The following is a 24,114-nucleotide window of genomic DNA, read 5'->3' as shown; positions in this document are numbered from 1 at the left end:
TGCTGGCTGTGTAATCTGTTTTGAATTGTCCTGGGAACTTTGGATTCAGGGTGGTATTATACTACTATTATTACTAATAGTAATAATAAAAAAAATTACCCCTCTTTCTGCTGCTATGGTGCCGATGACCAAGCTATGGCAAAAAGGCTTTTAACATGCTATTTCCCAGCTCTACACAATGCATCCATAGAGGACAGATCTGAGTGTGTTGTCCCTAACCAGAACTTGCACTCTGTTTTGAATTTCTTCTGCTGCATTTCAAAATTTTGTAAGCCATCGTAGGGCCAGGGTGAAAGCGACTTAAGAATGAGTTCATAGGCCAATAATCCAGCAAGCGCCTTTCGATGCATGGAACTTGTTTGGATGCGTTTGGCAGGAATATAAACAGCTCCACTGAAATGAATAGGACAGCCTCTCAGGTAAGGGAGCTCTCGATGTTCACCTGAGCAGTCTCACAAATGCAAAGCATTGAATTGAAGCAGAAGTGTCTGCCTAATACAAGAAAGGCTCAAATCCAACCACGTATGTTATACCACAAGCAAGGCTGAAGAACAAAGGTAACCTGCAGCAGCACAGCCATTGCCTAACAGTTCACGTACTTTTTGAATGCATCATTAGACTAGCTGCTAATTGGGGCTGCCAGCTGTTCAGAAGGGTCATGCAGGGTGCCGGCTTCTGCCCTAGCAATGTTGCTTATTGCCAGTGTGGTCTAGTGGTTAAGAGCGGTAGACTTGTAATCTGGTGAACCGGGTTCGCTTCCCCGCTCCTCCACATGCAGCTGCTGGGTGACCTTGGGCTAGTCACACTTCTCTGAAGTCTCTCAGCCCCACTCACCTCACAGAGTGTTTGTTGTGGGGGAGGAAGGGAAAGGAGAATGTTAGCCGCTTTGAGACTCCTTTGGGTAGTGATAAAGCGGGATATCAAATTCAAACTCTTCTTCTTCTTCTTCTTCTTCTTCTTCTTCTTCTTCTTCTTCTTCTTCTTCTTCTTCTTCTTTGGTTTATTGCCTTCAACAGAAGGGCTGCGGCTATCACCTGGACCTGCTGATGGTGGCTCTCATGCTGGGCGTGTGCTCCCTCATGGGCCTGCCGTGGTTTGTTGCCGCCACCGTTCTCTCCATCTCTCACGTGAACAGCTTGAAGCTGGAGTCGGAGTGCTCTGCTCCAGGAGAGCAGCCCAAATTCCTTGGCATCCGTGAGCAGCGGGTCACGGGACTCATGATATTCATCCTGATGGGTTCGTCCGTTTTTCTGACCCGAATTCTTAAGGTAGGCTCATGCTTTGGGGGGAAACCAAGGGAAAAGTAAATAGCACTACTAAGGATTTTAATTCTAGCACAAATGTTCTTTTTTTTTAAATGCATGGGTGTATGTGTCTTGATGCGGTACTGGGTAAGGTTCTTATTGCCTAATACAAGAAAGCCTCAAACAAACTGAGCTATCCAATCCACACCACAGATCACACACCAAGGAGCCCAGGTTCAATGCTTGGCTTCCCCAGTTTACGAAAACAAACAAACAAACTGAAAAATTGTATCTCGGACTGCAGGTGATGGGAAAGAGCTCTGCATGAGATTTTGGGGAGCTGTTGTTCTTTGGAGTGGGGCATACTGGACTGGATAGGCTAATAGTCTGACTCAGTGGAAGGCATTTTCATAGACTGATGAGTTAGTGCTCCACATGAACAACAACAGAAACGGTCTACCTGCAGATGGGATCTGCCAGCTTTTTAATGGTCAAGTAATAAGCAGGCATTTTAATGTTTTTGATTTTGTTATTATGCATTTTACTTTGTCTTTTATTGCTGTTACAAGCCCTGAACACCATATGGCAGGAAGGGAGGGGCTGGTTGAGGGGAATCTAATGCAGAGACAAACAAATACTTTGTTTTGATGTTGTCAATGTAGAAGCCAGGGTGAGCTGGCTTCTATATTGATTTGAAGGTAAGGACAGGCCAACTTTTAAGGGGAATGTCAAGGAGAGCTTTTTATATTCCACAGGTAATGCTAGTGTTGGATTAATGTCCAAATCCGCAGATCCGTGCTTTTAGCAGTAGGTTGAATGCCTGCTACTATACTGATGTGGAACATGCAATTGGTGCTGGGTTGGTTTGGACAGAAGAATTTAGGAAAAGAACAGGGACTGAAGTTCAGAAAGTCTGAAGACACCCCCCCCCAAAAAAAAACCCCAAGATGTGTGCAATTCCTGCTGGGTGCAGATGAAGCAGAGAAAATTCACTATCAAACACTCCTTCCCGTATGAGCCCCTGGTAGTCAATCGCCTTCGTCAAAAGCCTTTTCTGCCTTTCTTATCTGCCAGTGAAGTGAGACCCAGTTTTTGATTTTGTCCTCCTTTCTCCTCTTTCCAGTTTATCCCTATGCCAGTGCTTTATGGTGTATTTCTTTACATGGGTGCCTCTTCTCTAAAAGGAATTCAGGTTAGTGAAATATTTTGTGTGTGGCTCTTGTTACGCCTTTCATTTGCCCCTTGCTTACATTATACACATTGCTGAGTTTCACAGAGATATTGGAAAGGTGCAACCAATACGAAATGGAGCCCTGCAACTTTCAGTGTCACTGGCAGCAGGAATTTGTGGCATGTCCCATCATCTGTATCTGGCACAGAGCTAGGCTTACAGTCCTACTTGCTGGGCTGCCTTTTCGATACTGATCACCACATGCTGTTCAGCAAACTACAGGCCAAGCCACTGCATTGGTCAATGAAGCCATGCCCACTTACCGTAGTGTCTACTTCAGTGGCACAATACTTTGGACTTGCCATGGTGCACACTTGCCTACATGACTGCTAGCCGCTGTTTTACACCTATGTGCATCATGTTAGCTATTTGTGATAAAAATATATGCCTTACACAAATAGTTGAAGACAAAGATTTAACTTCTCAGTTTGGCAACAGTTGAACAAGTATTATTTACATATACGTTAATGAATACAATGCGTTTCTCTCCATTGAGCCCAAGAGAGGGCTTAGTCTTTTTTTCTTTCAAAACTCATTTGTGGCAGTGCATAACTTATAATCCATAGCTTGCCTGTCCTCACTTCATCCTCCAGAGACCATCTGCATGAAGTCCCCACACCTCTCACATTCACAAAGACAGAACTAACAGAACCACCAAGCAACTTCCAACTGCCCCAATACCATTTATTTTGTGTGAAATACATTTATAGTGCAAACACAATACAAACACTAACACATCATGTTCACCATTTAAAACCTCAGTCTATCCTTAAGCAGCCTAATGCGGAACTGAATCATGGTTGTACAACACTTGTGTAGCTGGTTCACTTGCACACATCCTCTTGCCGGTGTTTGTTGTGTTATTCAATTCAGGTGTTGTTGCTTCCATGTACGGCAACACAGGAGCCAGGAGTAGGGCTCAGTAGTCCTGCCCATGACATTTGTGTTTCTAGCACGGCCACCTGCAGAGATGGGGCCTTCCTGCATACAGATGTTTGTGTGGAGGCTTCTGGGCCCCTGAAACACCCTTAGGTCACACAGTAGCCCTCATGCTACAGTTGTATGTGCAAAGGCTGCCTCTGCAGATGCTCATGTTGTGCTTGTGTTCTTGGGGATATTTGGTGTATGTGATGAGAAGAGGATGGGGTGACTTAACACAGAGAATTAATGTGATGTCCTGAAGACGGCAATAGTTGCACTGCTTGTGTCTTTACCTTCTGAATTCCCTTTGTGAGAGCCGTTTATCCTTGCTCTTTTAAATACCGTACGCTCTATAGGACACACCTTGTTTTAGAGGGGGAGAACAAGAAAAAAATAAATCTCCCCCTCTCTCTGCTCAGCGCCCCTTCAGCGAAGCGGCAGGAGAAACAGAGCCCCTTCCATTTCTCCTCCCGCTTGGCTGAAGGGGCGCTGCGCAGCTCTCCCTCTCTGCTGAAGCCAGGAGAGTCTTGCTCTCCTGGCTTCAGCAAAAGGAATCCAAAGACTCCGGAGTGCAGCGGGACCTCCTGCTGCACTCTGGAGGCTTCAGGCGGCTATCCCTGAAACCTGGAGAGCGAGTGGGGTTGGTGCGCACCGACCCCTCTCGCTCTCCAGGCTTCAGTGAAAGCAACGCAGAGCGTGGAGGGAGCGCTCCCTCTGCACTTTGGAGGCTTCACGTTGCTATCGCTGAAGCCAAGGAGCCTGCATTCGCTCCATAGGACGCACACACATTTCCCCTTAATTTTTGGAGGGGGATAAGTGCGTCCTATAGAGCAAAAATACGGTATTTCATCTGTAGAGGAATGACTCTTGCATTTCCCTGCCTCCCGAATTTCTTTTCCTTTCTCAGCTTTTTGACAGAATCAAGTTATTCTGGATGCCTGCCAAACACCAGCCTGACTTCATCTACCTGAGGCATGTCCCTCTCCGAAAAGTCCATCTCTTCACCGTCATCCAGCTGAGCTGTCTTGTGCTGCTGTGGGTTATCAAGGCTTCAAGAGCTGCCATTGTCTTTCCTATGATGGTATGGATCCGTTTTGCGGAGCCTAGAAGGTCCAGGCAATCCATAAAAGCAAAATTGAATAACTGATATTAACTAAGCTTACAGAGAGTCAAAAGGTGCCCTTCAGGGGAGAAAGTCCATGGAGATGGTTGGAAGCTATTTATCAATAGGTTCTTAATTATCCCGCTTTATTTTTGTTGGATAAATATGAACGCGGTGCTATGCACTGATCAGACCCAGACCTGCTTATCTTCAACTAAGAGGATTTTTTGCTTTTTAAAAAACTGCAAATGCCAAGTTTCTCTTAAATAATTGCTAGTTCAAAATAGGCTAATCTAGATAAAAGCACATTAGCATTACTGTTCACCTCCAAATTGAATCAGTGCCTTTACCAGATTAAAATAGGCTTGTCTATGTAAAGGAAAAAACAATTTGGCCATTGCTCAGATAGGAATCTTTGCACTGTACCTACTAGACAGTGGTGTTTTATTTTCACCTCATAAAAATAAATGGCTCAAGTCTGCCCAGAAACTATCAAGACTTTTTTTTTTTTAGACCTATCAGCCATGGACATGATTTTTGTTTCCTGTTTTGCTTCTGTGAGCATGGGGCTGGAAAAAAGGCAGAATGGACCAGAAAAAAGAGAAGACGATCATATTGTCTGGTGTGCTGGTTGTTATATTCCCATACTTAGGCTCCCCTGCTAAAAAAACCATTGTTTCATTCCTTTTGGTTTTGTTGAAACTATCAACTCTCATTCAGGCCATCTTTAGCCCGATGAGTCACTGAATATGAGGCAAAATATAAGAAGTCAGGACCATTAAAAATAAAAATCTGCAAATTTAATTCAATACATAATTTTACATGAATTGAAAATAAAACAATACTAATATAAATCTGCTTTTGAACTCAGTGGGGTTAAGAATTGCAATATTTCAAACAGTGAAAATCTGGAGAGAAAAGTTGTTAAGCTTTTTTTTTTTTAAAGTTGGCGAAAAGGAAATTGACGTTTTTGAGCTATTTTTATGGGAAATCGTCAAAAATGACACTGCTGACATGGGTTGCTATATCTCCGGATTTTCCCTGACATTTTCCCAATTTCTGCCCTGACACTGCTGCCGACTGCAGTATTCCAGATATGCCTGGGAAATTCCAGACATATGACAACCCTAGCGGTGTTACTTTAGTCTTGTACCAACAATTTTTGCCATTTTAGGATTAGGCCTGTTTCTTTTGGACTTTGTCTTTTAAGAAGCATACCTTTTACAGCTGTCCATGATATCTTACCATATTATAAATATCTTTGAACAGGTCTTGGCCCTGGTGTTTGTTAGAAAACTCATGGACTTATTTTTCACGAAACGGGAGCTCAGCTGGTTGGATGATTTGATGCCAGAGAGCAAGAAAAAGAAGTTGGAGGATGCTGAAAAAGAGGTAAGTTTTCTTTCTTTCTTTCTTTCTTTCTTTCTTTCTTTCTTTCTTTCTGTTCACACTTGATCAAATGAATAAAGCATGAAATTCACAGCCTATGCTTATCAGATGTCAAAAAGAACAACAGCTACCAGACTTTTAGAAGACATCTGAAGGCAGCCCTGTTTAGGGAAGCTTTTAATGTTTGATGATTACTGTATTTTAATATTTTGTTGGAATCCCAGCCAAATGGGCGGGGTATAAATAAATTATTATTATTATTATTATTATTGTTGTTGTTGTTGTTGTTGTTATTTTATTTATTATTATCTCTGTGAAATATGAGAATGCTTTCATGCAGCAAATCTAAGTGTCTGTGGGAACTTTGCCCACAGAAGCAAAGTTTTAACCCATGCTCAGATGCGCATGCAGACATCTTTGAAACGACTGAGTTGTATCCTGCCCTATCATTGCACGAGCGGAGCAGACTTCTGATTGCTCAATAGGACTTCGCCTTCCTCTCCTTGCCCTGCATGCCCTCAAAATCTGCTCATGTGGGGTTGCAGGAGTAAGGGAAAAGAAGGTGATATCCCAGTGTGCAAGCAGAAGTCCGCTCACACGACATTGGATTCTGCCTACCAAGCCTACCCTGCCAAATAAATGGGATCATATGCCAGGCCACACCCATCTTCCAACCTCCTTGCCCAGGCTTACAACACTAGCAGATACCAGATGATAATCATCGCTACTCAGAGAGGAGAAAGGTACTGGAGAGGCAGCCAGCAAACTCACCCCAGCTTGCATTCCTCCTCCACTACACTATTGAACCCACCACCCATAGTTAATCACTTTCTAGGAGCATTATGTCATTAGTGACCCCAATAACCTGTGTGTAGTGGAGGGCAGGCCTGGACATCAAGAATAGGGGAATAAGGGCTTTGCAGCGTGTAATGACTTGCCCTCTTTCTACTCTCCATCCACCTTTTCCTTCTGGAAATTGATTTGGTTGTGCATCCTTTCCCCCACGGCACAGCCAGATAGGGCTTTCTCCCAAGTGATGTGTTCTGTCTCTCATAACGCAGAAGCGACTCAAGGGAGACAGGTGTGTTTTTCGCAATCGTCGCAGGAGTCTTTTGCTTTTCAGTCTGATATTTCTTCTTATGCATCCCTTGTTTTTTTTTTTTTCTTTTTAGACCTGAATGGTGACAGAAAAACAAAACTAAGAATGTACACCTTTTAAAAATATATATAAATAAATAAAATCTACTTTCGCTGTCTTTTTTGAGGGGTTATTATTATTATTCTTTACATAATATGGCATTGCTAAATATTTGAGGCTATTATTAAACCTGTTCAGCTGTCAAAATCCTGGGAAGCTGTGAAGCCTGGAAATGACAAAATTAACTAGGAATAAAAATAAATAAATATATGAAGCGGCGCCTCTGGAATGTAATTGGAAAGTCACCATTTATGCTGGCTTTAAAAATAGAAATGGGCTCTTTGTACAAATAGAAATGAAGCTGACAGGATATTTTAAAGGTGCTGGTTGGATTGGATCAAGATTTTAATTTTGCAACTTGCTTTTCAACATAAGAGAGGAAAATCCCATCTGTGATGAGCAGTCAGCGTCAAGACAAGAAATTATATTTATTCACAGTCTGTTGATTGATTGCATTTGTATCCCATATTTTCTTCAAGGGGTGTGTGAGGTGACATTGTTCTCTTCCTCCCCATTTCATCCTCACAACAACCTGTGGGGTAATCTTTTAATTCTAAATATTCTGAGGCCAGTTTCATCGTACTGCCCTTGCCTGCCAATGGGCACTTGGAACATGGAGTGAAGATGTAGCTTCTGTACTAAGAGCCTCTAGAGAAGGAGTAAAGAAACCCTTTTCAGCTTGGGGGGGTTGTGTACACAGTTGTAGTATATGCGCAACTATCACATCTGTGTGGGTCTTTGCTACCCAGTTGGCCATAGGGTCAGCTGGGCGGGGTACAAATAATAAAATTATTATTATTAAAATTATTACTTGGATCCCAAGCCATTTAGGCCTTTGTAACTCAGGTGCACAGGTGAACTCACACCGTGAGGAACTAGCTAACTTGCTTCCTTCCTAGAGAATACAATTTTCCACCATGAAAATTAGCTTCCTCTTTGGTACTGCCCTTTAAAGAGAGTGCCCTGATTTTTAGCACCTGCTTTTTTACTCACAAAATAGTTAACAGGAAAGATGCCATCCTATGGAAAATTTGAGTAAAACAATTTGGGAGGCGGGCGAGAGAGAGAGAGAGAAGATATTACCTTGTTTTCCTTTCTCATGACTAAATCTATAAGTGTGTGGAAACTATTACAGCAGAGTGGTGTTTGTTCCTATCTAAATTATTGTGTTTTTCCCCACTCTAGGAAGAGCAAAGCATGTTAGCGATGGAAGAGGAAGGCACAGTTCAGTTACCACTAGATGCGCATTACAGGTAAACCACTGGGATACAAAATTGCCCCTGATCAAAATTCTTTTTCTGGAAAAATAGCACTGCAGATACTTCCCTTTTTGTCGCAGCAGGATTAAAATCATCTTCTGGTGGTAGTGGTATATTAATTGGGGGGGGGGACTGCCACCCACAGAATTGTTGCTCCTTTTCTGATTTGGAAGGTGTCTGCAGTCGCTTTAAAATTAAAAAATAAATGCATTGAGAGACCGATCACAGATCTTCTACATCACATCCGTTTTGGCTCTTAGTTTGCACTGTATCTTTAAAAGATCCCTTTTGGCCGTTAGCAATAGCACCCACCTATCTCACAACCAATTTTGTTGCTCATTATTTGTTTAAAGCATTTTTGCCTCTATTCAACTGAAAGCCCCGCTCCCTGAGAATTTTACAGAACAGCAAAAAAACCAGGGCAACAGGGCAAGCCGTATGATTCTAGGGATTGATCCTGGTACCTCTTCCTGTGCAAACCACATGCTCTTTCATGGAGTTACGGACCTTTCCCTTGAAGCCTGATGCTCCATTGACTGAATTGCCTAAATTATTGGCTAAATATTGTGTTATGGCTACTTTAAAGTGGATCAGTGAGTTTATTTTAGTTACTTGTTTGCACAGTACTTCAGAAAATAAATTCCAGTTGCCCCTCTCTGTGTGCTCATTCTGTTCTAGAGATGACCCATCTGTAATAAATATTTCTGATGAAATGTCAAAAACAGCTGTGTGGAAGACACTGTTGATATCGTCAGACAATACCAAGGATAAGGAGTCCAGCTTTCCTTCTAAAAGGTTTTTTATTATTATTATTTAAAAAATTATCCTATATTTATACCATAATAGTTCAGTGATAATTAGTTGCCTGCAGAATATTTATGATGATGATGCAGAAAATAAATGAAAATGCTGAGCTACTTATTTTTGAAGGCAGATAATGAGAACCTTATGAACACATTCAGTCCATTCTGCTGCAGGGATTGTAGGTGGAAGCCAATAGCATAATATCACAGCAGAATGGAGAGGGTATGGATTCACACGTTACACAAGTTCATGCTCTCAGCTGCTGCACCAGCAGAGCCTCTAGAATCCCCAGATCTCTGAAGATGCTTTCAGAGCCAACCTGTCATCCAAAACGGCCTTTCTTTTCTCCTTAGGCCAGCAGGAATCACCATGGGAATATGGACTAGCAGGAATGGTCAAAGGGGTCAGCTCAGTCAGTCCCTGGGTAGATATTCATGTCCATCACTTAAAGATGCCTCCTCCATATGGAAGCAGCTTTGGGGGAAAGGGCAGGATATAAATTTAATAGCTAACTAACTAAACTAAACTTTACTAGTGGTGGGCTGTAAATAAATCTCCCCACTCCTGGTAAAAAAAAGAGAGAAGACGTTTTGACATCCTTGTCAAGTGCATTCTCTGTTCTGTTCCTTTCCTCATGGCCTGGTCTTTCTGGATCCATAAGAGAGCTTGTCTCTTTTTAACTTAATTATTGTACAGCAGCTTGTGTTGGAGGCGCCTCGTACATGATTTGTAATCCTAGCTTTGTACTATACTGTATTTGCAGCATTGGGACTGTAGGCGTGCCTCTTAGCCTACAAGTGAGTTTCTCAGACAGCACAGGTCCCTATTGGATCATGCTTGCCTTCACGCTCTTTTCAGGGCGAACTAGGCTATTGTAAACAAGAGAGATTCAGATAGCTTACATCATGTATACCAACCATAACAAACTGAGGATCATCTGTAGCTGTTCTGTTCCAACTCTGTGGGTAAGAATATGAATCAACATATTCAGCTCACATTAGCTACAGTAAAAAAAAATAAATCACAATTGCATTCCTGCCACACATACACCCCTTTCCAAATGGAGGCTTGCTAAAAGTCTGGCTGCTCAGAGTAGTACTGTTTAGAAGAACTGAATGATTATTGAAGGCATAATTAATTCCCATGCAGGTGCAGTTACCTGCAGTACCAAAGGTTTGATTAGGGCTGGACAGAGCCTTGCTCTCCCCTTTTCATCACAATATGGGACAGAGGATGCTACTTTATATCAAGCCAGATTGTTGGTCCATCAAATTCAGTATTGTCTGCAGTGACTGGCAGCCACTGAGCTGTAGCTGTTTCCTAGTAGTTTGAGCCCAGGTTGAAAGGGAAGTCTGGCTCGGGATTCCTGAGGTGTGGTGTGTAGACATATATTGTGCACTGAGCAGAGGGGAGAGCAGGACACTGTTAAGCCCCTGTGTCAGTTGCATTCAAGTATTGGCTAGCTTATATCTTAAATTAATTGTGAAACTGTAAAAGCAGATGGCCATTTTTATGGTGACATCTCTATTTGATACGTTTAACTGAGTATACATTCAACTGTGTTTAACCACTATTTCCCCAATTGCCATTCCTTTTGAATTAACATGATTTTCTACTTAATTGTTCCATTATCACATTTCTACTATAAGCTCCCCTACCTAATCTCTCTTGAAGCTGATTCCCCAAAGGTAAGACCCTGCCCCTTAACCTCTGCCTTGATTCCTTCCCCCACTACTAAATGGTGTCTTTTGGTAACCTCTCTAACTTACTGTGTGTAAATTTTGGGGAGACAAAATTTACTAGAAGGGTACGGAATGCACGTTTCGAAGGCCGCTTGGAAAACATGCCTGTCTGTTCTTCTGAGATCGGATGCCACAAATGCATTCATTTTTCTAAACACTGTAATTCAGGCAAACTTCAGAACCCTAGCAATCTCCTGGAGATATCAGATGCACTCGTAACATATGCCAGCTTTAGCCATAGTTATTGAACTCCAGTGAATTAGATGAAACAAAGAATCTCTGTTTGACTCCTGGCGTTTTGTCACCCCAAAATGGCATGTTGCTTTTGCAGTGTTCTTCCTCTCCCTGGGCAGCATAAACAAGATGATCAATCAGGACTGGTGTCAAATGTCCAAACATTCCAGCGAGGGATCCTCTGACAAAACCTCCTGTACCTGCTGCAGTGAAGGGTGGGGGTCACAATATGGAGGAAGTAGGAGCTTGTGGAGGGTGTATATTGCCAAAGAGCAGTCCAAAACCTGGAGCTGACAACTTCGATCTGTTTGTGAGTTGATAAACCCTTCCGCAGTCCACATGTTCTGCTGGAGTGCTGCTTCAATAGCCCAGTACAGTACAACCCCTGTATAATGCAGAGCAGAGGCTCAGTTCATAAGATTGTCACAAGATCATTTTTTAAAATTATTATTATTAAGATGGTAAGAATTATACAGACTGGACTTCTGTGCAGTTGCATTTTTATGCAGATGTTGCTGTCCTTCCAGCCCAGTACTTCAGTGTTGTTTGTGGCTGCTGAATGTATGAAATGGGGCAATATTTGCAAGACACCTGGGGGCGGGATTTCCCTGTCAACAGAAGTCCTTCACAGGGACTGACACTTGTGCAACAGGGCTTCCCCCTCCTCTCCTCACACAGATAGCCTCCCTTTCCAAATCTAGTGCAACAAGAAGGGTTTCATAACACCTTCCCTACACTTCTTGCAAGCCTTTGGATCATGCAGAATCTAGCTCGGCAATCCCCAACCTGGTGCCTTCCATATGTTTTGGACTATAATTGCGTCAGCCCCAGCCAGCAAGGCCTTGGAAGCTTCAAGTTCAAAACATCTGGGAGGAGCATGGGTGGGAAAGGCTGGCCTAGCTACTCCTGCTCCACTGTTGTTTTTTTAAAGAGCGTGCTGCACCCATTTTAAAGGTGAGGAGAGTAAAAGTAAAATATGCACCATTTTGTGACTTATGGTGCTGTGGTGACTGTTCTGTTTCAGCTTGCCAGATGGAACGATCCCCAGCTTCCCATTGTGTGCTGTCCTGAGGGTTCTCCTGACCCACCATAGAACTCTGTGGGGACTGTAGGGGGGAAAGCCCCATGGCACAAGTGTCAGTCCATGTACGAAATCCATGCCCAAGTTTGCAACATGACTGGGAAATAGTCATACTAAAATCAAAATAAATCAAGAATCCAGTTGAATCCTGACTTGCCTGTGCACTTGTAGAGATGTGCATTAAGCCCGTATTTGGCATCCAATATGGTGTGTGTGTGTGTGTGTCTATTCACTTTGCTGTGAATAGAATTAAGCATACACAATTAAATGCGAAAAGGATTACTTCCGAATGACAAAGAATATTGTGTGATGTTTTAATGAACATCATCAATCAGTAAAAGGCAGGCTTGTTAATCTGAAGATGCTGCATAATGATTGTTCCCACTGTGGTTTGCAGCTAGGGATAGATAGAAGAGAAAGTGCAGTGATGGCTCAACTACTCTGATAGCTTTGAAAGAGGAGGGGTAAAGTGATCAGTGGTTGTATCCTACCTCTACTGCTGGAGGCAGAATGCTTCTGAATACCAGTTTCTGGGAATCAGAAGTGGGGAGAGTACTCGGGTCCTGCTTGCAGGCTTCCCAGAAATATCTGGTTGGCCGCTGTGAGAACAGGATGCTGGACTCGCTTACCTCCCCTTTGGCCTGAAGCAAAAAGGCTTTTCTGGCAGTGGCCAGAGAAGGTACCCACCTGGGAAGTAGCCCCACCATTTGGGAGATCTGTTCCTTGCGATAGGGCATGCCAAGATGCCGGGAGACCCACAGTGAAATCTGTTATTGTGCAGAACAATCACTGATGTGCTACAAAAATGTTGTGCAACTTTTGCTATGGTTCAGGTTTTTCTCATTTTTATTCAGTACCCTGTCCTCCAGCCCCCACCAGTAGGGTAAATGTTGATCTTCTAATCTGGCTTTAAAAACCTGCCACTGTTAGGTTTATGGTCTCCATGAATTTAAGGTTGATTAATGAATTCAAAAGGGACGCGGGTGGCGTTGTGGGTTAAACCACAGAGCCTAGGACTTGCTGATCAGAAGGTCGGTGATTCGAATCCCCGCGACGGGGTGAGCTCCCATTGCTTGGTCCCTGCTCCTGCCAACCTAGCAGTTCGAAAGCACGTCAAAGTGCAGGTAGATAAATAGGTACCGCTCTGGTGGGAAGGTAAATGGCGTTTCCGTGCGCTGCTCTGGTTCGCCAGAAGGGGCTTAGTCATGCTGGCCACATGACCCGGAAGCTGTACACCGGCTCCCTCGGCCAATAAAGCAAGATGAGCGCCCCAACCCCAGAGTCGGCCACGACTGGACCTAATGGTCGGGGTTCCTTTACCATTTTAATGAATTCAAGATTTGAAAGAGGGATATTGTTAACCCCAGGGCGCATTGATTGTAATGCTTTCTATCATATAGGAATGTTGTTCTCCTGTGACAGCCAGAGGGAAAGGATTTAGATTTATCACAGCAAGCACGTATTCAAGGATGGTAAAGCAGAGTGTGATAGCCAACCTGGTGCCTGCCACATGTTGCGGACTACAGTTCTCATACTCCGTGGCCATTGGCTTTGCTTGGTCTGGCTGATGGGCACTGCAGTCCATAGCATCCAGAGGGCGCCATGTTGGTCCTCCTCACCTGATTGTCATCTTCCTTACCATGGAAGTTGACTGGGTGAGAAAGACCCAGGTGATAGGTTCTACCCATCTAGTTTTATTCACATGTTCTCCCCAAACATTCTGAAGTGGCTCCCATGTTGTGGGAGAAGGGGACCAGTGCATATGAGCTGCTTGGAAGGAGCAGCAGAACTGTTGAAAGCAGGCATCCTGCCCTTACAAGGAAATCTTGTGTTGCACTCAGTGGTGCCTTCTGCAAACCCATGAGAAGCAGCAGAAGGAGACCCACATAATCTGAATGAAAATGAATTAAAAGGAAAATAAAGTGAAGATGCAGCCTAAGCCTTTTGATAGAGGAGGGTGGTGTTTTGAGTTTTGTTTTGGAAGGCATAAGTAAAAGGTGTGCATACTAGCTGATGGTGCACCTCTTCAGCATTTTGACGCATAGACTGGGTGCTCAGAAGCATGTCTTCCAAACCCTATCTGCAGGCAAGCTCAATCCAAGTCATGTGTTTGCTCATGACTGTGCAGATTACAGTACAACCAACCGATTACCCATCTTCTTGTTTGTGCAACATAAAATGCTGGCATTAAAGCACATGACTGGTTATTATTTGCAAAGGAAACGGGTGCCCTTTAAACCGTGTTGTGATCTCTCTCTTGCTTGCATGCTCACAGATTCGTATGTCCAATCAATCTTGCGTTTGGTATCTCTGTTGTTGTCGTTCTTCTCTACTTTGCCTTCCTGTTGATCTATGATGTTGGCCAGCCTTCTCCATGACCATACATGCATACCTAACAGTGGCATTTCTGCTCTCGCTCCCCCAGGCTGTACATGGCAGCATGAAAAGCTAAGGCAAACAGTATGGCTTGAGTGGTGGATCCTTCCCCAGCCCCCCCTCCATTATTTTAAAAAAGCAAACGTGATGAGTGGCACTGTGCAACAACAAGACTTTTCCTCTTTTTTTCTCCTTCCCACCCCCCCCCCTCCAACCTAGCACTGAAAGCCGAAAAGAGAAGAAAGCTGACTCAGGGAAAGGTGTGGACCGCGAGACTTGTCTATGACTTGCTCTTCAGTTTATTTTTATAAACAGATGTGAGGAGTGCCACAATCATAAACCTGTACGCGATTTGATCCTTTCGTTGTACAACCTGTCTTTCATCCCAAAGTAGCACTGGTAATGTAAGTAGTGCAATACGTGCTTTGGTTCGCTGTCTGCTTTTCGCCCGGGCTCTAATCTGCGCAGAAATTAACTCTAGCCAGTGAGAGAATCCTGTACCCTCCATGCTTGTGGGGCGGGGGGCGGGGGGATCCAGCTGATTCAACCTATGTCATCCATTCAAGAAGTGAACAGTGTCTCCTTTCAAACTTTTCTCTCTCTCTCTCTATCTGTTGGACTGCATTTTCCTTCTTTGCCCGTGCAACATATTTTCATAGCTTCTCCATCTGAGCAGACAAACAAACTTGAAAACAGCTCCCCCCCCAGCCCCGTCCTGTTCTTTTTATAGCTTAGCTTTTCAGCCAGATATTTGAGGAGAGATAACAAAAGAAATGTTAGCTTTGAGAGTTATTTTTAAATGAGAAATGGCTCAACCCTGCAAACTCTTTAACCAGAAGAATGAAGTCCCGCCCCTACTCCGTTAAAAGTCATGGCTTGTATGTATGTATGTATGTGTGTGTGGGTGTATGTGTGTGGGTGTGTATGCGTGTGTGACTTTCAGGATCGGACCCTATATTTGTGCAATTTTTCCTTGATTTAATACTGGATATTTAATATTTAAATTTATATGTAAAGATAAAGTAATATAATATATAAAGTTATATAGGATATCGTTAACATGCTCTCATCTTGTGGGGGGGGGATGGGGAATGCCACATCCATCGATGTGCAATATCCATACAGTATTTGTTGTGAATGCAAGCTGTTATTACAATATCTTATACTGTACTGTACTAAATGTTGCAGTGGTTAGTCCAACAGCTGCATTGTGGTGGTAAATAATCCACTTTTTTTTCTAGCTTACTGTATTATAATTCCTTACAGAGATGGGCAGTAAGATTTCCACTCCCTCATCAAGGATGGTCTTTGGGCCATTGCTTGACACCTCTGAATACTTGCCCTTCAATTCCTATGCGATGTTAGGCACTTGTCTAGTCATAGGCAGGTACTGGGTTTATGCAGAGATAAATCCTACCTATATTTTTGCTAGGGGGTTCTTTTCATTCGGTCATCAAATGCATGCTAGTATTATTATTATTATTAGATTTAAAATTGCTTTTTTCTCTCCAGTAAATTCTAGACAAAAGTCTAGGCGAAGTTAAGCACTTATAAGTCATATTGATTTCAGGGGAAGAGCAAGGAGTCTGTTTAACTCTTCCGTTCATATCAACTGGACTGTAATGTGCTCCAAACTTGGCTGAATTGTCTGCCGCTGTTAGTTAACTTTGATATCATGATCCCATTGAAGTGACTGGGAGTTCTGACCCTAATTTCCAGAGGGCAGGGTTATTGGCATAAAGCCCATTTTGCCAAAAGAAAAAAGGAACTTGGCCTTTGTTAGTTGTTTAGCTAAATTTCTATACAAAAGGCATGCATTTCCATATGTTTGGAATGAAGACGTTTTTTAAATAAAAAAATAGACTGTGTAGATTTTATTATGGTCCTAAAATTTGTATTATTAGCCAAAAAGCAAGATCAAACCCTGGGCAGGATCCACCTCCTCTCCCACATGCAGCTTCATATGCTGGGAAAGGATACCAGTAGGACTCAGTGGAGCCTACCCTTGGCCAGTTTTAGCTATTGACACAGAGAGCCAGGGGGCAGCAAGGCACCCATCCCTTGCCTTCAATGGAGTAGTCAATCACACTTCCCCTCTGTAGATCTGGCTTGCCCCCATGACTGTGTGCACAGGTACTCCTGCTGGAGTAGAATGTGGACAGGGCAGAGCAGACTGTCTGCATCTTTATAAAACTAGGTAACTGGCCATCCCACTGTGCATCCCTGGGAGAGAAGGGTAGAGTGGGCTGCGGGCAAGGGTGGGAGAAGGTGGAATAAAAGCGGGACAGTATTATAGATATCTTTTGATATGTCTTTAGTTTTTAACAGGCTTGTGGTTTTTGTTGTTGTTTTTGTTGGAGGGGTGCTGATTGGTTATTCCACGCAAAATCAGATCTTATAAATGCACCAGTGCTTTTGAATACCAGGAACAAATTCCTTTGGGCTTTCTTTGTTGAGGGAATTGCTGCAGATCTCAGAAAGGCTGCTTTTTGTACCTTCAGAGTTGCCTAACCTAATCCTTAGCTGGGTTCTGCAGTCATGTGCATGGCTCTACACAGCTTGTAGCAGCAGAACTATAGTGGGAATTCTGTGCAAGATTAGTGGGGAGTGAAAATCCCTTGAAGACCCCATTCAGCTTGTACTGCACTCAAAGCTCTTGCACATGTGAAACCAGGCTCTTCTACGAAGTGTATTGACAGCTCACATGGGCCAGAGCTCATTCATGTGTGCAGAAGACTGTGTCTTTCTCTCATCTGGTTGGTGAATTTCATGGCCTTGTGTGTGTGTGTGTGCATGTGTGCACAAGCAGGCAACAAATTCCCAGAGCCGAATGGAACATGGTTCCGTTTTATGAAGGCAACTTGGAAATGGCTTTAACCCTAACTTGTTGCTTACCTGGTGGTGTTAGACTTAAACTCCCATCAGCCCCAGGCAGTGTAGCCAAATGGTCTGGAATGGTGGGACTTACAGCCCACCATCTGAAGGGTTCCCATTTCTCCACATCTGATCCACGCAAGTTTGCTTACGGGATGCTTCAGCCCATGCTAGCTGCCGCTGGTTCATCAGATGACAAAAACTGGTCCCCTGGATGGCACCTGTAGGGAGTACTAGGGAGTGCTGAAGAAAATAATCCCAGTCCTTTGGTAGAGTACACTTTTCTAATGGAGTTTTTTTACCTAGTCATCTTGGTGAGGTAGAACAGATAGCATTATTCCTGCTGTAAATGCAGAGCTAAAGGTTAAGGGGACATCGACAACTGCCATCCACGTGGAGGTAGCAAACAGGATTTGCATGGAACACCAGCCCTGGGGGGTTAACACAGCACAAACAACATCAGTGTTGCATCTGGAAAGAGGTCTATAGTTTGTCAGTGCACACTTGGGCAAGCACCTGCACAGGCAGCAAACCACAGCACCAGTGGAAACTGAAGAGGGTCATCTTCGGCAGGGCCGGGCCTGAGAAATGCACCACACGCATCTGCACAAGCTGTCATTGTTCAATGACTGCAGAGTGTGAATCTGGGCTTTCCATCTCCATATGCCTTCTACTTCAAACAGTAACATTACGCCAGCTGCTCTTGTGCCAAAATTAGGCTAAATCAGATGGACATAACAGAAAGCATTGCTTCTAATGCTATTTTTGGACCGCAGCTTGTTCTCTTATCAGATTCTGCTTAGCATAATCCAATTTCATATGATGCAAATTGTGCTACTTCCCCCCCCCACCCCAAACAAAAGTTTAGTTTAATACAATTGTATGTGTAAATTTAGAGAAGCTACATTAAGAATAAAGTGTTTTGTTACTGTAGTCGTAGCAATCCAGTTGTGGTGAGGTGAGTCTAGCATAGCAAGGCAACACAATTTGTTCCTGGACAGAGACTGCTGGTGTTTTTAATAAGTTGCTGATCAAAGGAAAATCAGAAATTTCATCTGAATAGTTTCCTTGATACTAATAAATCAGCGTATTTAATGGCATTCTTCATTTTTCGTTCAGCATTTTTGAGCTTGGTTTTTTTAAATTATTATTTACATATTCTGTTTTTGTGTGAATTTTGCTATTCCATTCTGAAATCACACAAAGAAGTAATAATAAAATGCAAATGGTAGTGTTCTATTTACTTTTAATTTCATATTTCCTGGTCACAACTGCTGAATTTCTTGGATGTAATTTATTACAAAAGTTTAAGTAAAGTGTATATGTGAATAGAATTACTTGTGTTTTTCACATCTTAAGAGCTGTTACATGGAAATAAAATATTTATCCTAACTATTCTCCATGCTTGTATTTATGATGCTTGCTGCTTTTTACCCATTGTGCAGGCAGAGTACAGTTATCCTGATCTAGTGAAAGCAAGCCATGAATGGAAAAAGGTATGGGTCTGCCTTGTGTTCACCACAGTTTGTTCTTTAAAATCCAGGCATCCAAATGCAAGTTTATTCTGGGAATATAGCTAGTATAGAAAATACCATATGCTACTGATCTTCCCCCACCCTTGCCTTAATATAGACTGACAGAAAGAAAAGCTAGATGTTAAATTCATCAATGCTGGCTTTATTTAATGTTATATTATAAGGATGCATTGTCTTCTGTGCTGTGTCTCCCCAGAGCTTTGGTTTTTCTTCTCGGTGCCAGGGTTCCCTCACCTCCCATTCTTGCCTGTTTTGAATTCACACCTAATATCACTAACAGCCACACGTAGCAAGTGGAGCTGGTGCTAACATAATGCACTTGTGATACACTTTGCTAAAGTAACAAATAGGAACTGTCACAATTACAGAATGTCCTTAATATTTTACTGCATTAGCAATCTCGCAATTAGTAGAAAAGTTAACAAATAAGTGATTAATCAATCTGATGGCTAACTTCCAATAAAACACACAAGAAATAGTCCCATGTATCACAAATATGACTTTATTACATTTAAGACCTGCACACTCATGGAATTGTGTCGACAATTTACCTTGCATATAAAATGGGGAAAAACCATGGCACATTGGCTAATAGTGGTATGAAGTTTCACAAAACTCAATCCCTGCTGTTATCAAGAAGATTGCTACCCAGAATACTGCTCTTGGTAAAATCACTTGCATAGTCGTGTTTTCAAAATCTAAGGCACATATAGGTATGATCACATTTTTGTTGCAATGAGTTGGTCCTCTGGAAAAAATGATGCTGATGGTACTTAAAACAATTGGATGGGAGCTCTTCTTTATAAATAAGCACTTGTTCCTGATTCTCAAAAGTGTTCTGCCACCGCCAACTTGTGGGATCTGGCTTCATTCACTAGAAAAGAGGTGTAAGGAACAGGTGAGCCACTCCTGGGTCTGAATGCAGGAGGGGCAGCCTGAGCAGCTGGCAACAATTCCATTTTTAGAGGGTTGTTACCAAATGATGGCAGTTTATAAATTTATATACTACTTAGTATGGCAAGATGTCTAAGAGGGTTTTTTTAAAATAAAAAAAAAAGTTCTGGAAGAAGCACCATGAGGTGGTGCTGATTCTAGAATTTGCTTTAGAGCTGTTATAGATTATTTGTGTGCCTTAAAAGTTCTGAGTTTCCATCAAATATTTCAGATTTGAAATTACTGACTCCAGTCTTGACATTAGTGAAACACACAGACAGACCCCCTGTTGTATTTACTTGGGAGTATATACCGTATTTTTCACTCTATAGGACGCACTTTTTCCCCTCCAAAAATTAAGGGGAAATGTGTGCGCGTCCTATGGAGCAAATGCAGGCTCCTTGGCTTCAGCGATAGCAACGCGAAGCCTCCAAAGTGCAGAGGGAGAGCTCCCTCCACGCTCTGCGTTGCTTTCGCTGAAGCCTGGAGAGCGAGAGGGGTCGGTGCGCACCAACCCCTCTCGCTCTCCAGGCTTCAGGGATAGCTGCCTGAAGCCTTTGGAGCACAGCGCGAGTTCCCCCTGTGCTCCGCAGGCTTCGGGTTCCTTTTGCTGAAGCCAGGAGAGCTGCGCAGCGCCCCTTCAGCCAAGTGGGAGGAGAAATGGAAGGGGCTCCGTTTCTCCTGCCGCTTCGCTGAAGGGGCGCTGAGCAAAGAGGGGGAAAATTTTTTTTCTTGTTCTCCCCCTCTAAAACAAGGTACGTCCTATGGCCCAGTGCGCGTCCTATAGAGCGAAAAATACAGTACTTCCTTGGCTTTTAAAGGCGTTAACAGAAACTTTGGGGGGGGGAGTACTGGGGAAACTGAGCAGTTAAAGGATTTCAAAACCCTTTTCCCAGCATCTATTATCAACTTTAAAAAAGCCAGAGAGATCCTGAAAACAGATCCACATTTTATCTGCTTTCTGCCCTTCCTGACAGTTGGCTGCAAATCAACAGAATGTTTACACAAAGGTTTGCAGCTCAGGTTCAGAGAAGTATTCTCACTTTCAGTGTCCTCCGTATAAAACCTAAATCCTATCTGCTGGAATGATCATTTAATGCTAAAGTTACTGTGTATGACAATCAAGCAGAAATTCAAGTATTGCCTCCCCTCCCCCTTCTCCTATTGCAATGAAATAATGTGTAAATCCAATTTAATCTGATTCAAAAGAGCAACAGTCACTTAAAAAGAAACAATGAGACTACAGCACTTCCAACAGTTCTGGCACACATGCCTTGTGCCCTGAGCTTTGCACAAGGGAAACTCTTGCTCCCCTCACTGACTAATTGAGACACAGAGAAGGGAGTGGGGGGAGGTCAGGTCAGCTCTTGCTTGTGTGACAAGAGACCTGCAGATCTTTTGTTCATATTCAATGGACTGTGGTAAAAAGGAATTGCAAAAATGATTATCTCATTCAAGTATCCATAGAAATCAAATTTTACTGTCTTAAGTTCAATGGAAGACAAAGAGGAAAGTGCTCTTGTTTCCCACCTACCCCAGAAATAACTTCACAAACTGGTTATCAGCGTGAGCAAAGCAAAGTGGCTTTCCAGTCTTATGACAGCGCAAAACACTGCTTGATGAAGTGGGTCATATGGGTGTAAATATGGTTATGGGCCAATCCTCCAATGCCATGATCTTTATCTGTATACCACTGGAGAGAGAGAGAAAGATATGGTATGAAACACAATTTATGCAACGCTGCAATAGGTTTCTGTTGATGCTGCTGCTCTTACTTCTATTTCCGAACCCCCACCCCCCCTCCCCGAGCCTTATGATCAGAGCAGGAAATACATTTCACAATACGGCATAAAATAGGCTACCAGTTTCAGATGGATAAACAGAGATGATGCTTATGTTGGTTCTGAAACCAAATGGCAAAATTCCTTTCAAGGTTACAGTGAAATTACTTGAAATGTTAAAGTTGGTCAAATGCCCTGTGTGTCTGGGCTAAGCGTGCTTAAATCCAGTCTGACTTAACGAAATTGTGCTCATTATTAAGGATATGGGTCACCTTGCCACTGGCTTCCGTAGGATGTGGATTACATTGTTTTCTTGCAGATCTGACTTCCCAGTTGGTTTTAACATGACTATTCTAGCATAATGTTTTGAAGAAAAGTTAGTTTAATTGGTTATGAGTGAATGGATATGCCAGTTCTCACTCTCAGGAGGCTGGAAGACTGAAAATAAAGTAGCAGGTTCCCTCCTCAAAGAAAGAAAGAAAGAAAGAAAGAAAGAAAGAAAGAAAGAAAGAGGACAAAGGTCCCCATAAGTCAAAGTGGGTTTTCTTCCTGGTACCTGGAAATAGTAACTGCTGGCTAGGAACACTCAGTAATGGAGGAAGGGAATTCAAAAGAAAATTTCCCCTTTTAACAACAAAAAGCTTGCCTCCTCGTTTTGTGAGAACAAAGCTCAGGGGAGGCCTATCAATGAGACAAAGCAAAGCCATTTGCTTCAGACAGCAGATCCGTTGCCTCCCCACCTCCACTGCTGCCAGGGCCCACCTTGCCACTGCGTCCTCGCCACTGCATTATGGCAGCAGCATAGGCAGAGCTGCAGGTGATGCTACAGTTACAGTGACGGGGCCAGCGGCAACATGGGTACAACAGTGGGGGCAGGAGACCTGGATCTGTGGGGGGGCAGGGCTGGCATTGGAGCATTTTGCCTACAGCGGCAAAATATCTCAGGCGAGCCCTAATAATGCTGCATCATGGTGCATTGTTGTTTCTAGGAAATCCCATTGTGGGGAAGAATATGGGTGCCCCCATGTATTCCAATTTAGTTCAGGGTGAGTAGTTCAATACACGCTTTGTAAACACGAGTTGCCTTTTCTCTTGGCTGCCCCATACAGTGGTACCTCGGGTTACAAACACTTCGGGTTACAGACTCCGCTAACCCGGAAGTAGTACCTCGGGTTAAGAACTTTACCTCAGGATGACAACAGAGCTAAAGTGGTACCTCAGGTTAAGAACGGTTTCAGGTTAAGAACGGCCCTCTGGAACGAATTAGTTCATAACCAGAGGTACCACTGTAGTTTAGAATGCAAACAGTATGCCTAGCAAGCATCTTAGGAATGCTTAACACGTACCATTGCTTGGAAATCCACCTGTGCATCAACCAGCGCTTTTGAAATCTGGGCTGATTGTTGAAAGTGAACATTATCTGGGAATGACAGAGAAAATACCACAGATAAATTCAAAATATCATCTGCTAAGCCATAGAGCAGGGAACCCAATGACCAGAGCTGGACCCCAGCTCTCCAGCCCTGCTAATAAACATGCACAAACAGAACTGTCCTTAAGGTTGTATTATTATGCTGCCCCATTGTGCTTCTTTCTGATTTGTCAGGAGCAGAACTACAAATGTATGATATATAATGATATTGAATTAAGAGCAGCTCACCATCTGCTGTTCCGTGGATCAGGAGGTACTCAACTTTTCGGAACTCTTCAGCTCTTGCCATAACTGTGGAATTCTAAAACAAACAACCAGAAGTTTCAGTTGTAGTCTGCTTTTGAGTGTTTCTAAGGGCTAGATGGCACCCTCTCATTCCATGGATAGAATCCAACAGGACTAGTAGCAGAGTCTTAACAATGGTACTGAGACAGTATCTTCCACAGGATCTTCACCTGGGGATAGCAGGCTAGCTTACAGTTCCTAGGGGGAAAATGGGGGGCTGATGTCCGGCCCTCCACATCTGCCACCTGAGGCAGCTGTCTCACTTTGCCTAACAGTAGGGTGGCCCTGATGCAGACCTGCATACAGTGGTACCTCCGCTTACGTATTCCTCTGGTTACGTAAACTTTGGGATACGTAAGCGGCAAACCCGGAAGTATATCTGCACATACGCAGAAGCACTCTACCGCCAAGCGTGTGTGTGCAGAAGTGGTCTCTCTGGTTGCGAAAACATTGGGATCCGGCTGGACCTCCAGAACAGATCCTGTCCGCAACCAGAGATACCACTGTGTAAGAAATGGTACATGGCATGAGAAACAAAAATCAGATATCACATCCTCCAGCAGATTCCCTCCACACCTGCTGTTAGCATTAAAATGGGCCACCAAGTGCCTGAATTCACTTGTCACAGCCTATTCTAGGATCTGCTGTTGGGCTGGAAATCATACACCTGAATCTCCAGTGATCCGCCTGCTG

General features: G+C 43.3%; 2 protein-coding genes across 12 annotated transcripts in view; one reads left to right on the top strand and one right to left on the bottom strand.

The window, feature by feature from the left end:
• SLC4A10 (solute carrier family 4 member 10) overlaps positions 1–18,303 on the top strand; it is a 159,023-nt gene extending 140,720 nt beyond the window's left edge. For all 8 annotated transcript variants that reach the window (XM_083577107.1, XM_083577103.1, XM_083577105.1 and 5 more), the window contains 8 exons: positions 1,017–1,268; positions 2,368–2,436; positions 4,304–4,477; positions 5,768–5,890; positions 8,271–8,338; positions 9,023–9,139; positions 10,798–10,836; positions 14,801–18,303. In XM_083577107.1, coding sequence (XP_083433233.1) covers positions 1,017–1,268; positions 2,368–2,436; positions 4,304–4,477; positions 5,768–5,890; positions 8,271–8,338; positions 9,023–9,139; positions 10,798–10,810 — 816 coding nt within the window. In that variant the 3' untranslated portion in view covers positions 10,811–10,836; positions 14,801–18,303. The remainder of the gene's footprint in view (positions 1–1,016; positions 1,269–2,367; positions 2,437–4,303; positions 4,478–5,767; positions 5,891–8,270; positions 8,339–9,022; positions 9,140–10,797; positions 10,837–14,800) is intronic.
• Positions 18,304–19,476: 1,173 nt separating this feature from the next.
• DPP4 (dipeptidyl peptidase 4) overlaps positions 19,477–24,114 on the bottom strand; it is a 55,090-nt gene continuing 50,452 nt past the window's right edge. The window contains exons 24-27 of one of the 4 annotated variants that reach the window (XR_014539841.1): positions 23,365–23,437; positions 23,051–23,124; positions 20,541–21,616; positions 19,477–20,478 (exon numbers count right to left, since the gene is read on the bottom strand). Coding sequence is in view for 2 of the 4 variants with exons in the window: in XM_083577255.1 (XP_083433381.1) it covers positions 21,518–21,616; positions 23,051–23,124; positions 23,365–23,437 (246 nt within the window). In the remaining 2 variants the exon portion in view is untranslated. Of the gene's footprint in view, positions 21,617–23,050; positions 23,125–23,364; positions 23,438–24,114 lie in introns of all 4 variants that reach the window. The other 3 variants (XR_014539842.1, XM_083577255.1, XM_083577254.1) reach the window with 3 other exon arrangements.

The sequence above is a fragment of the Podarcis filfolensis genome (genome assembly GCF_964270895.1).
Source record: "Podarcis filfolensis genome assembly, chromosome: 1".
Lineage (NCBI taxonomy): Eukaryota > Metazoa > Chordata > Lepidosauria > Squamata > Lacertidae > Podarcis > Podarcis filfolensis.
The sequence above is the reverse complement of the archived record's forward strand: the minus strand, read 5'-3'. Positions and strand labels throughout refer to the sequence as shown.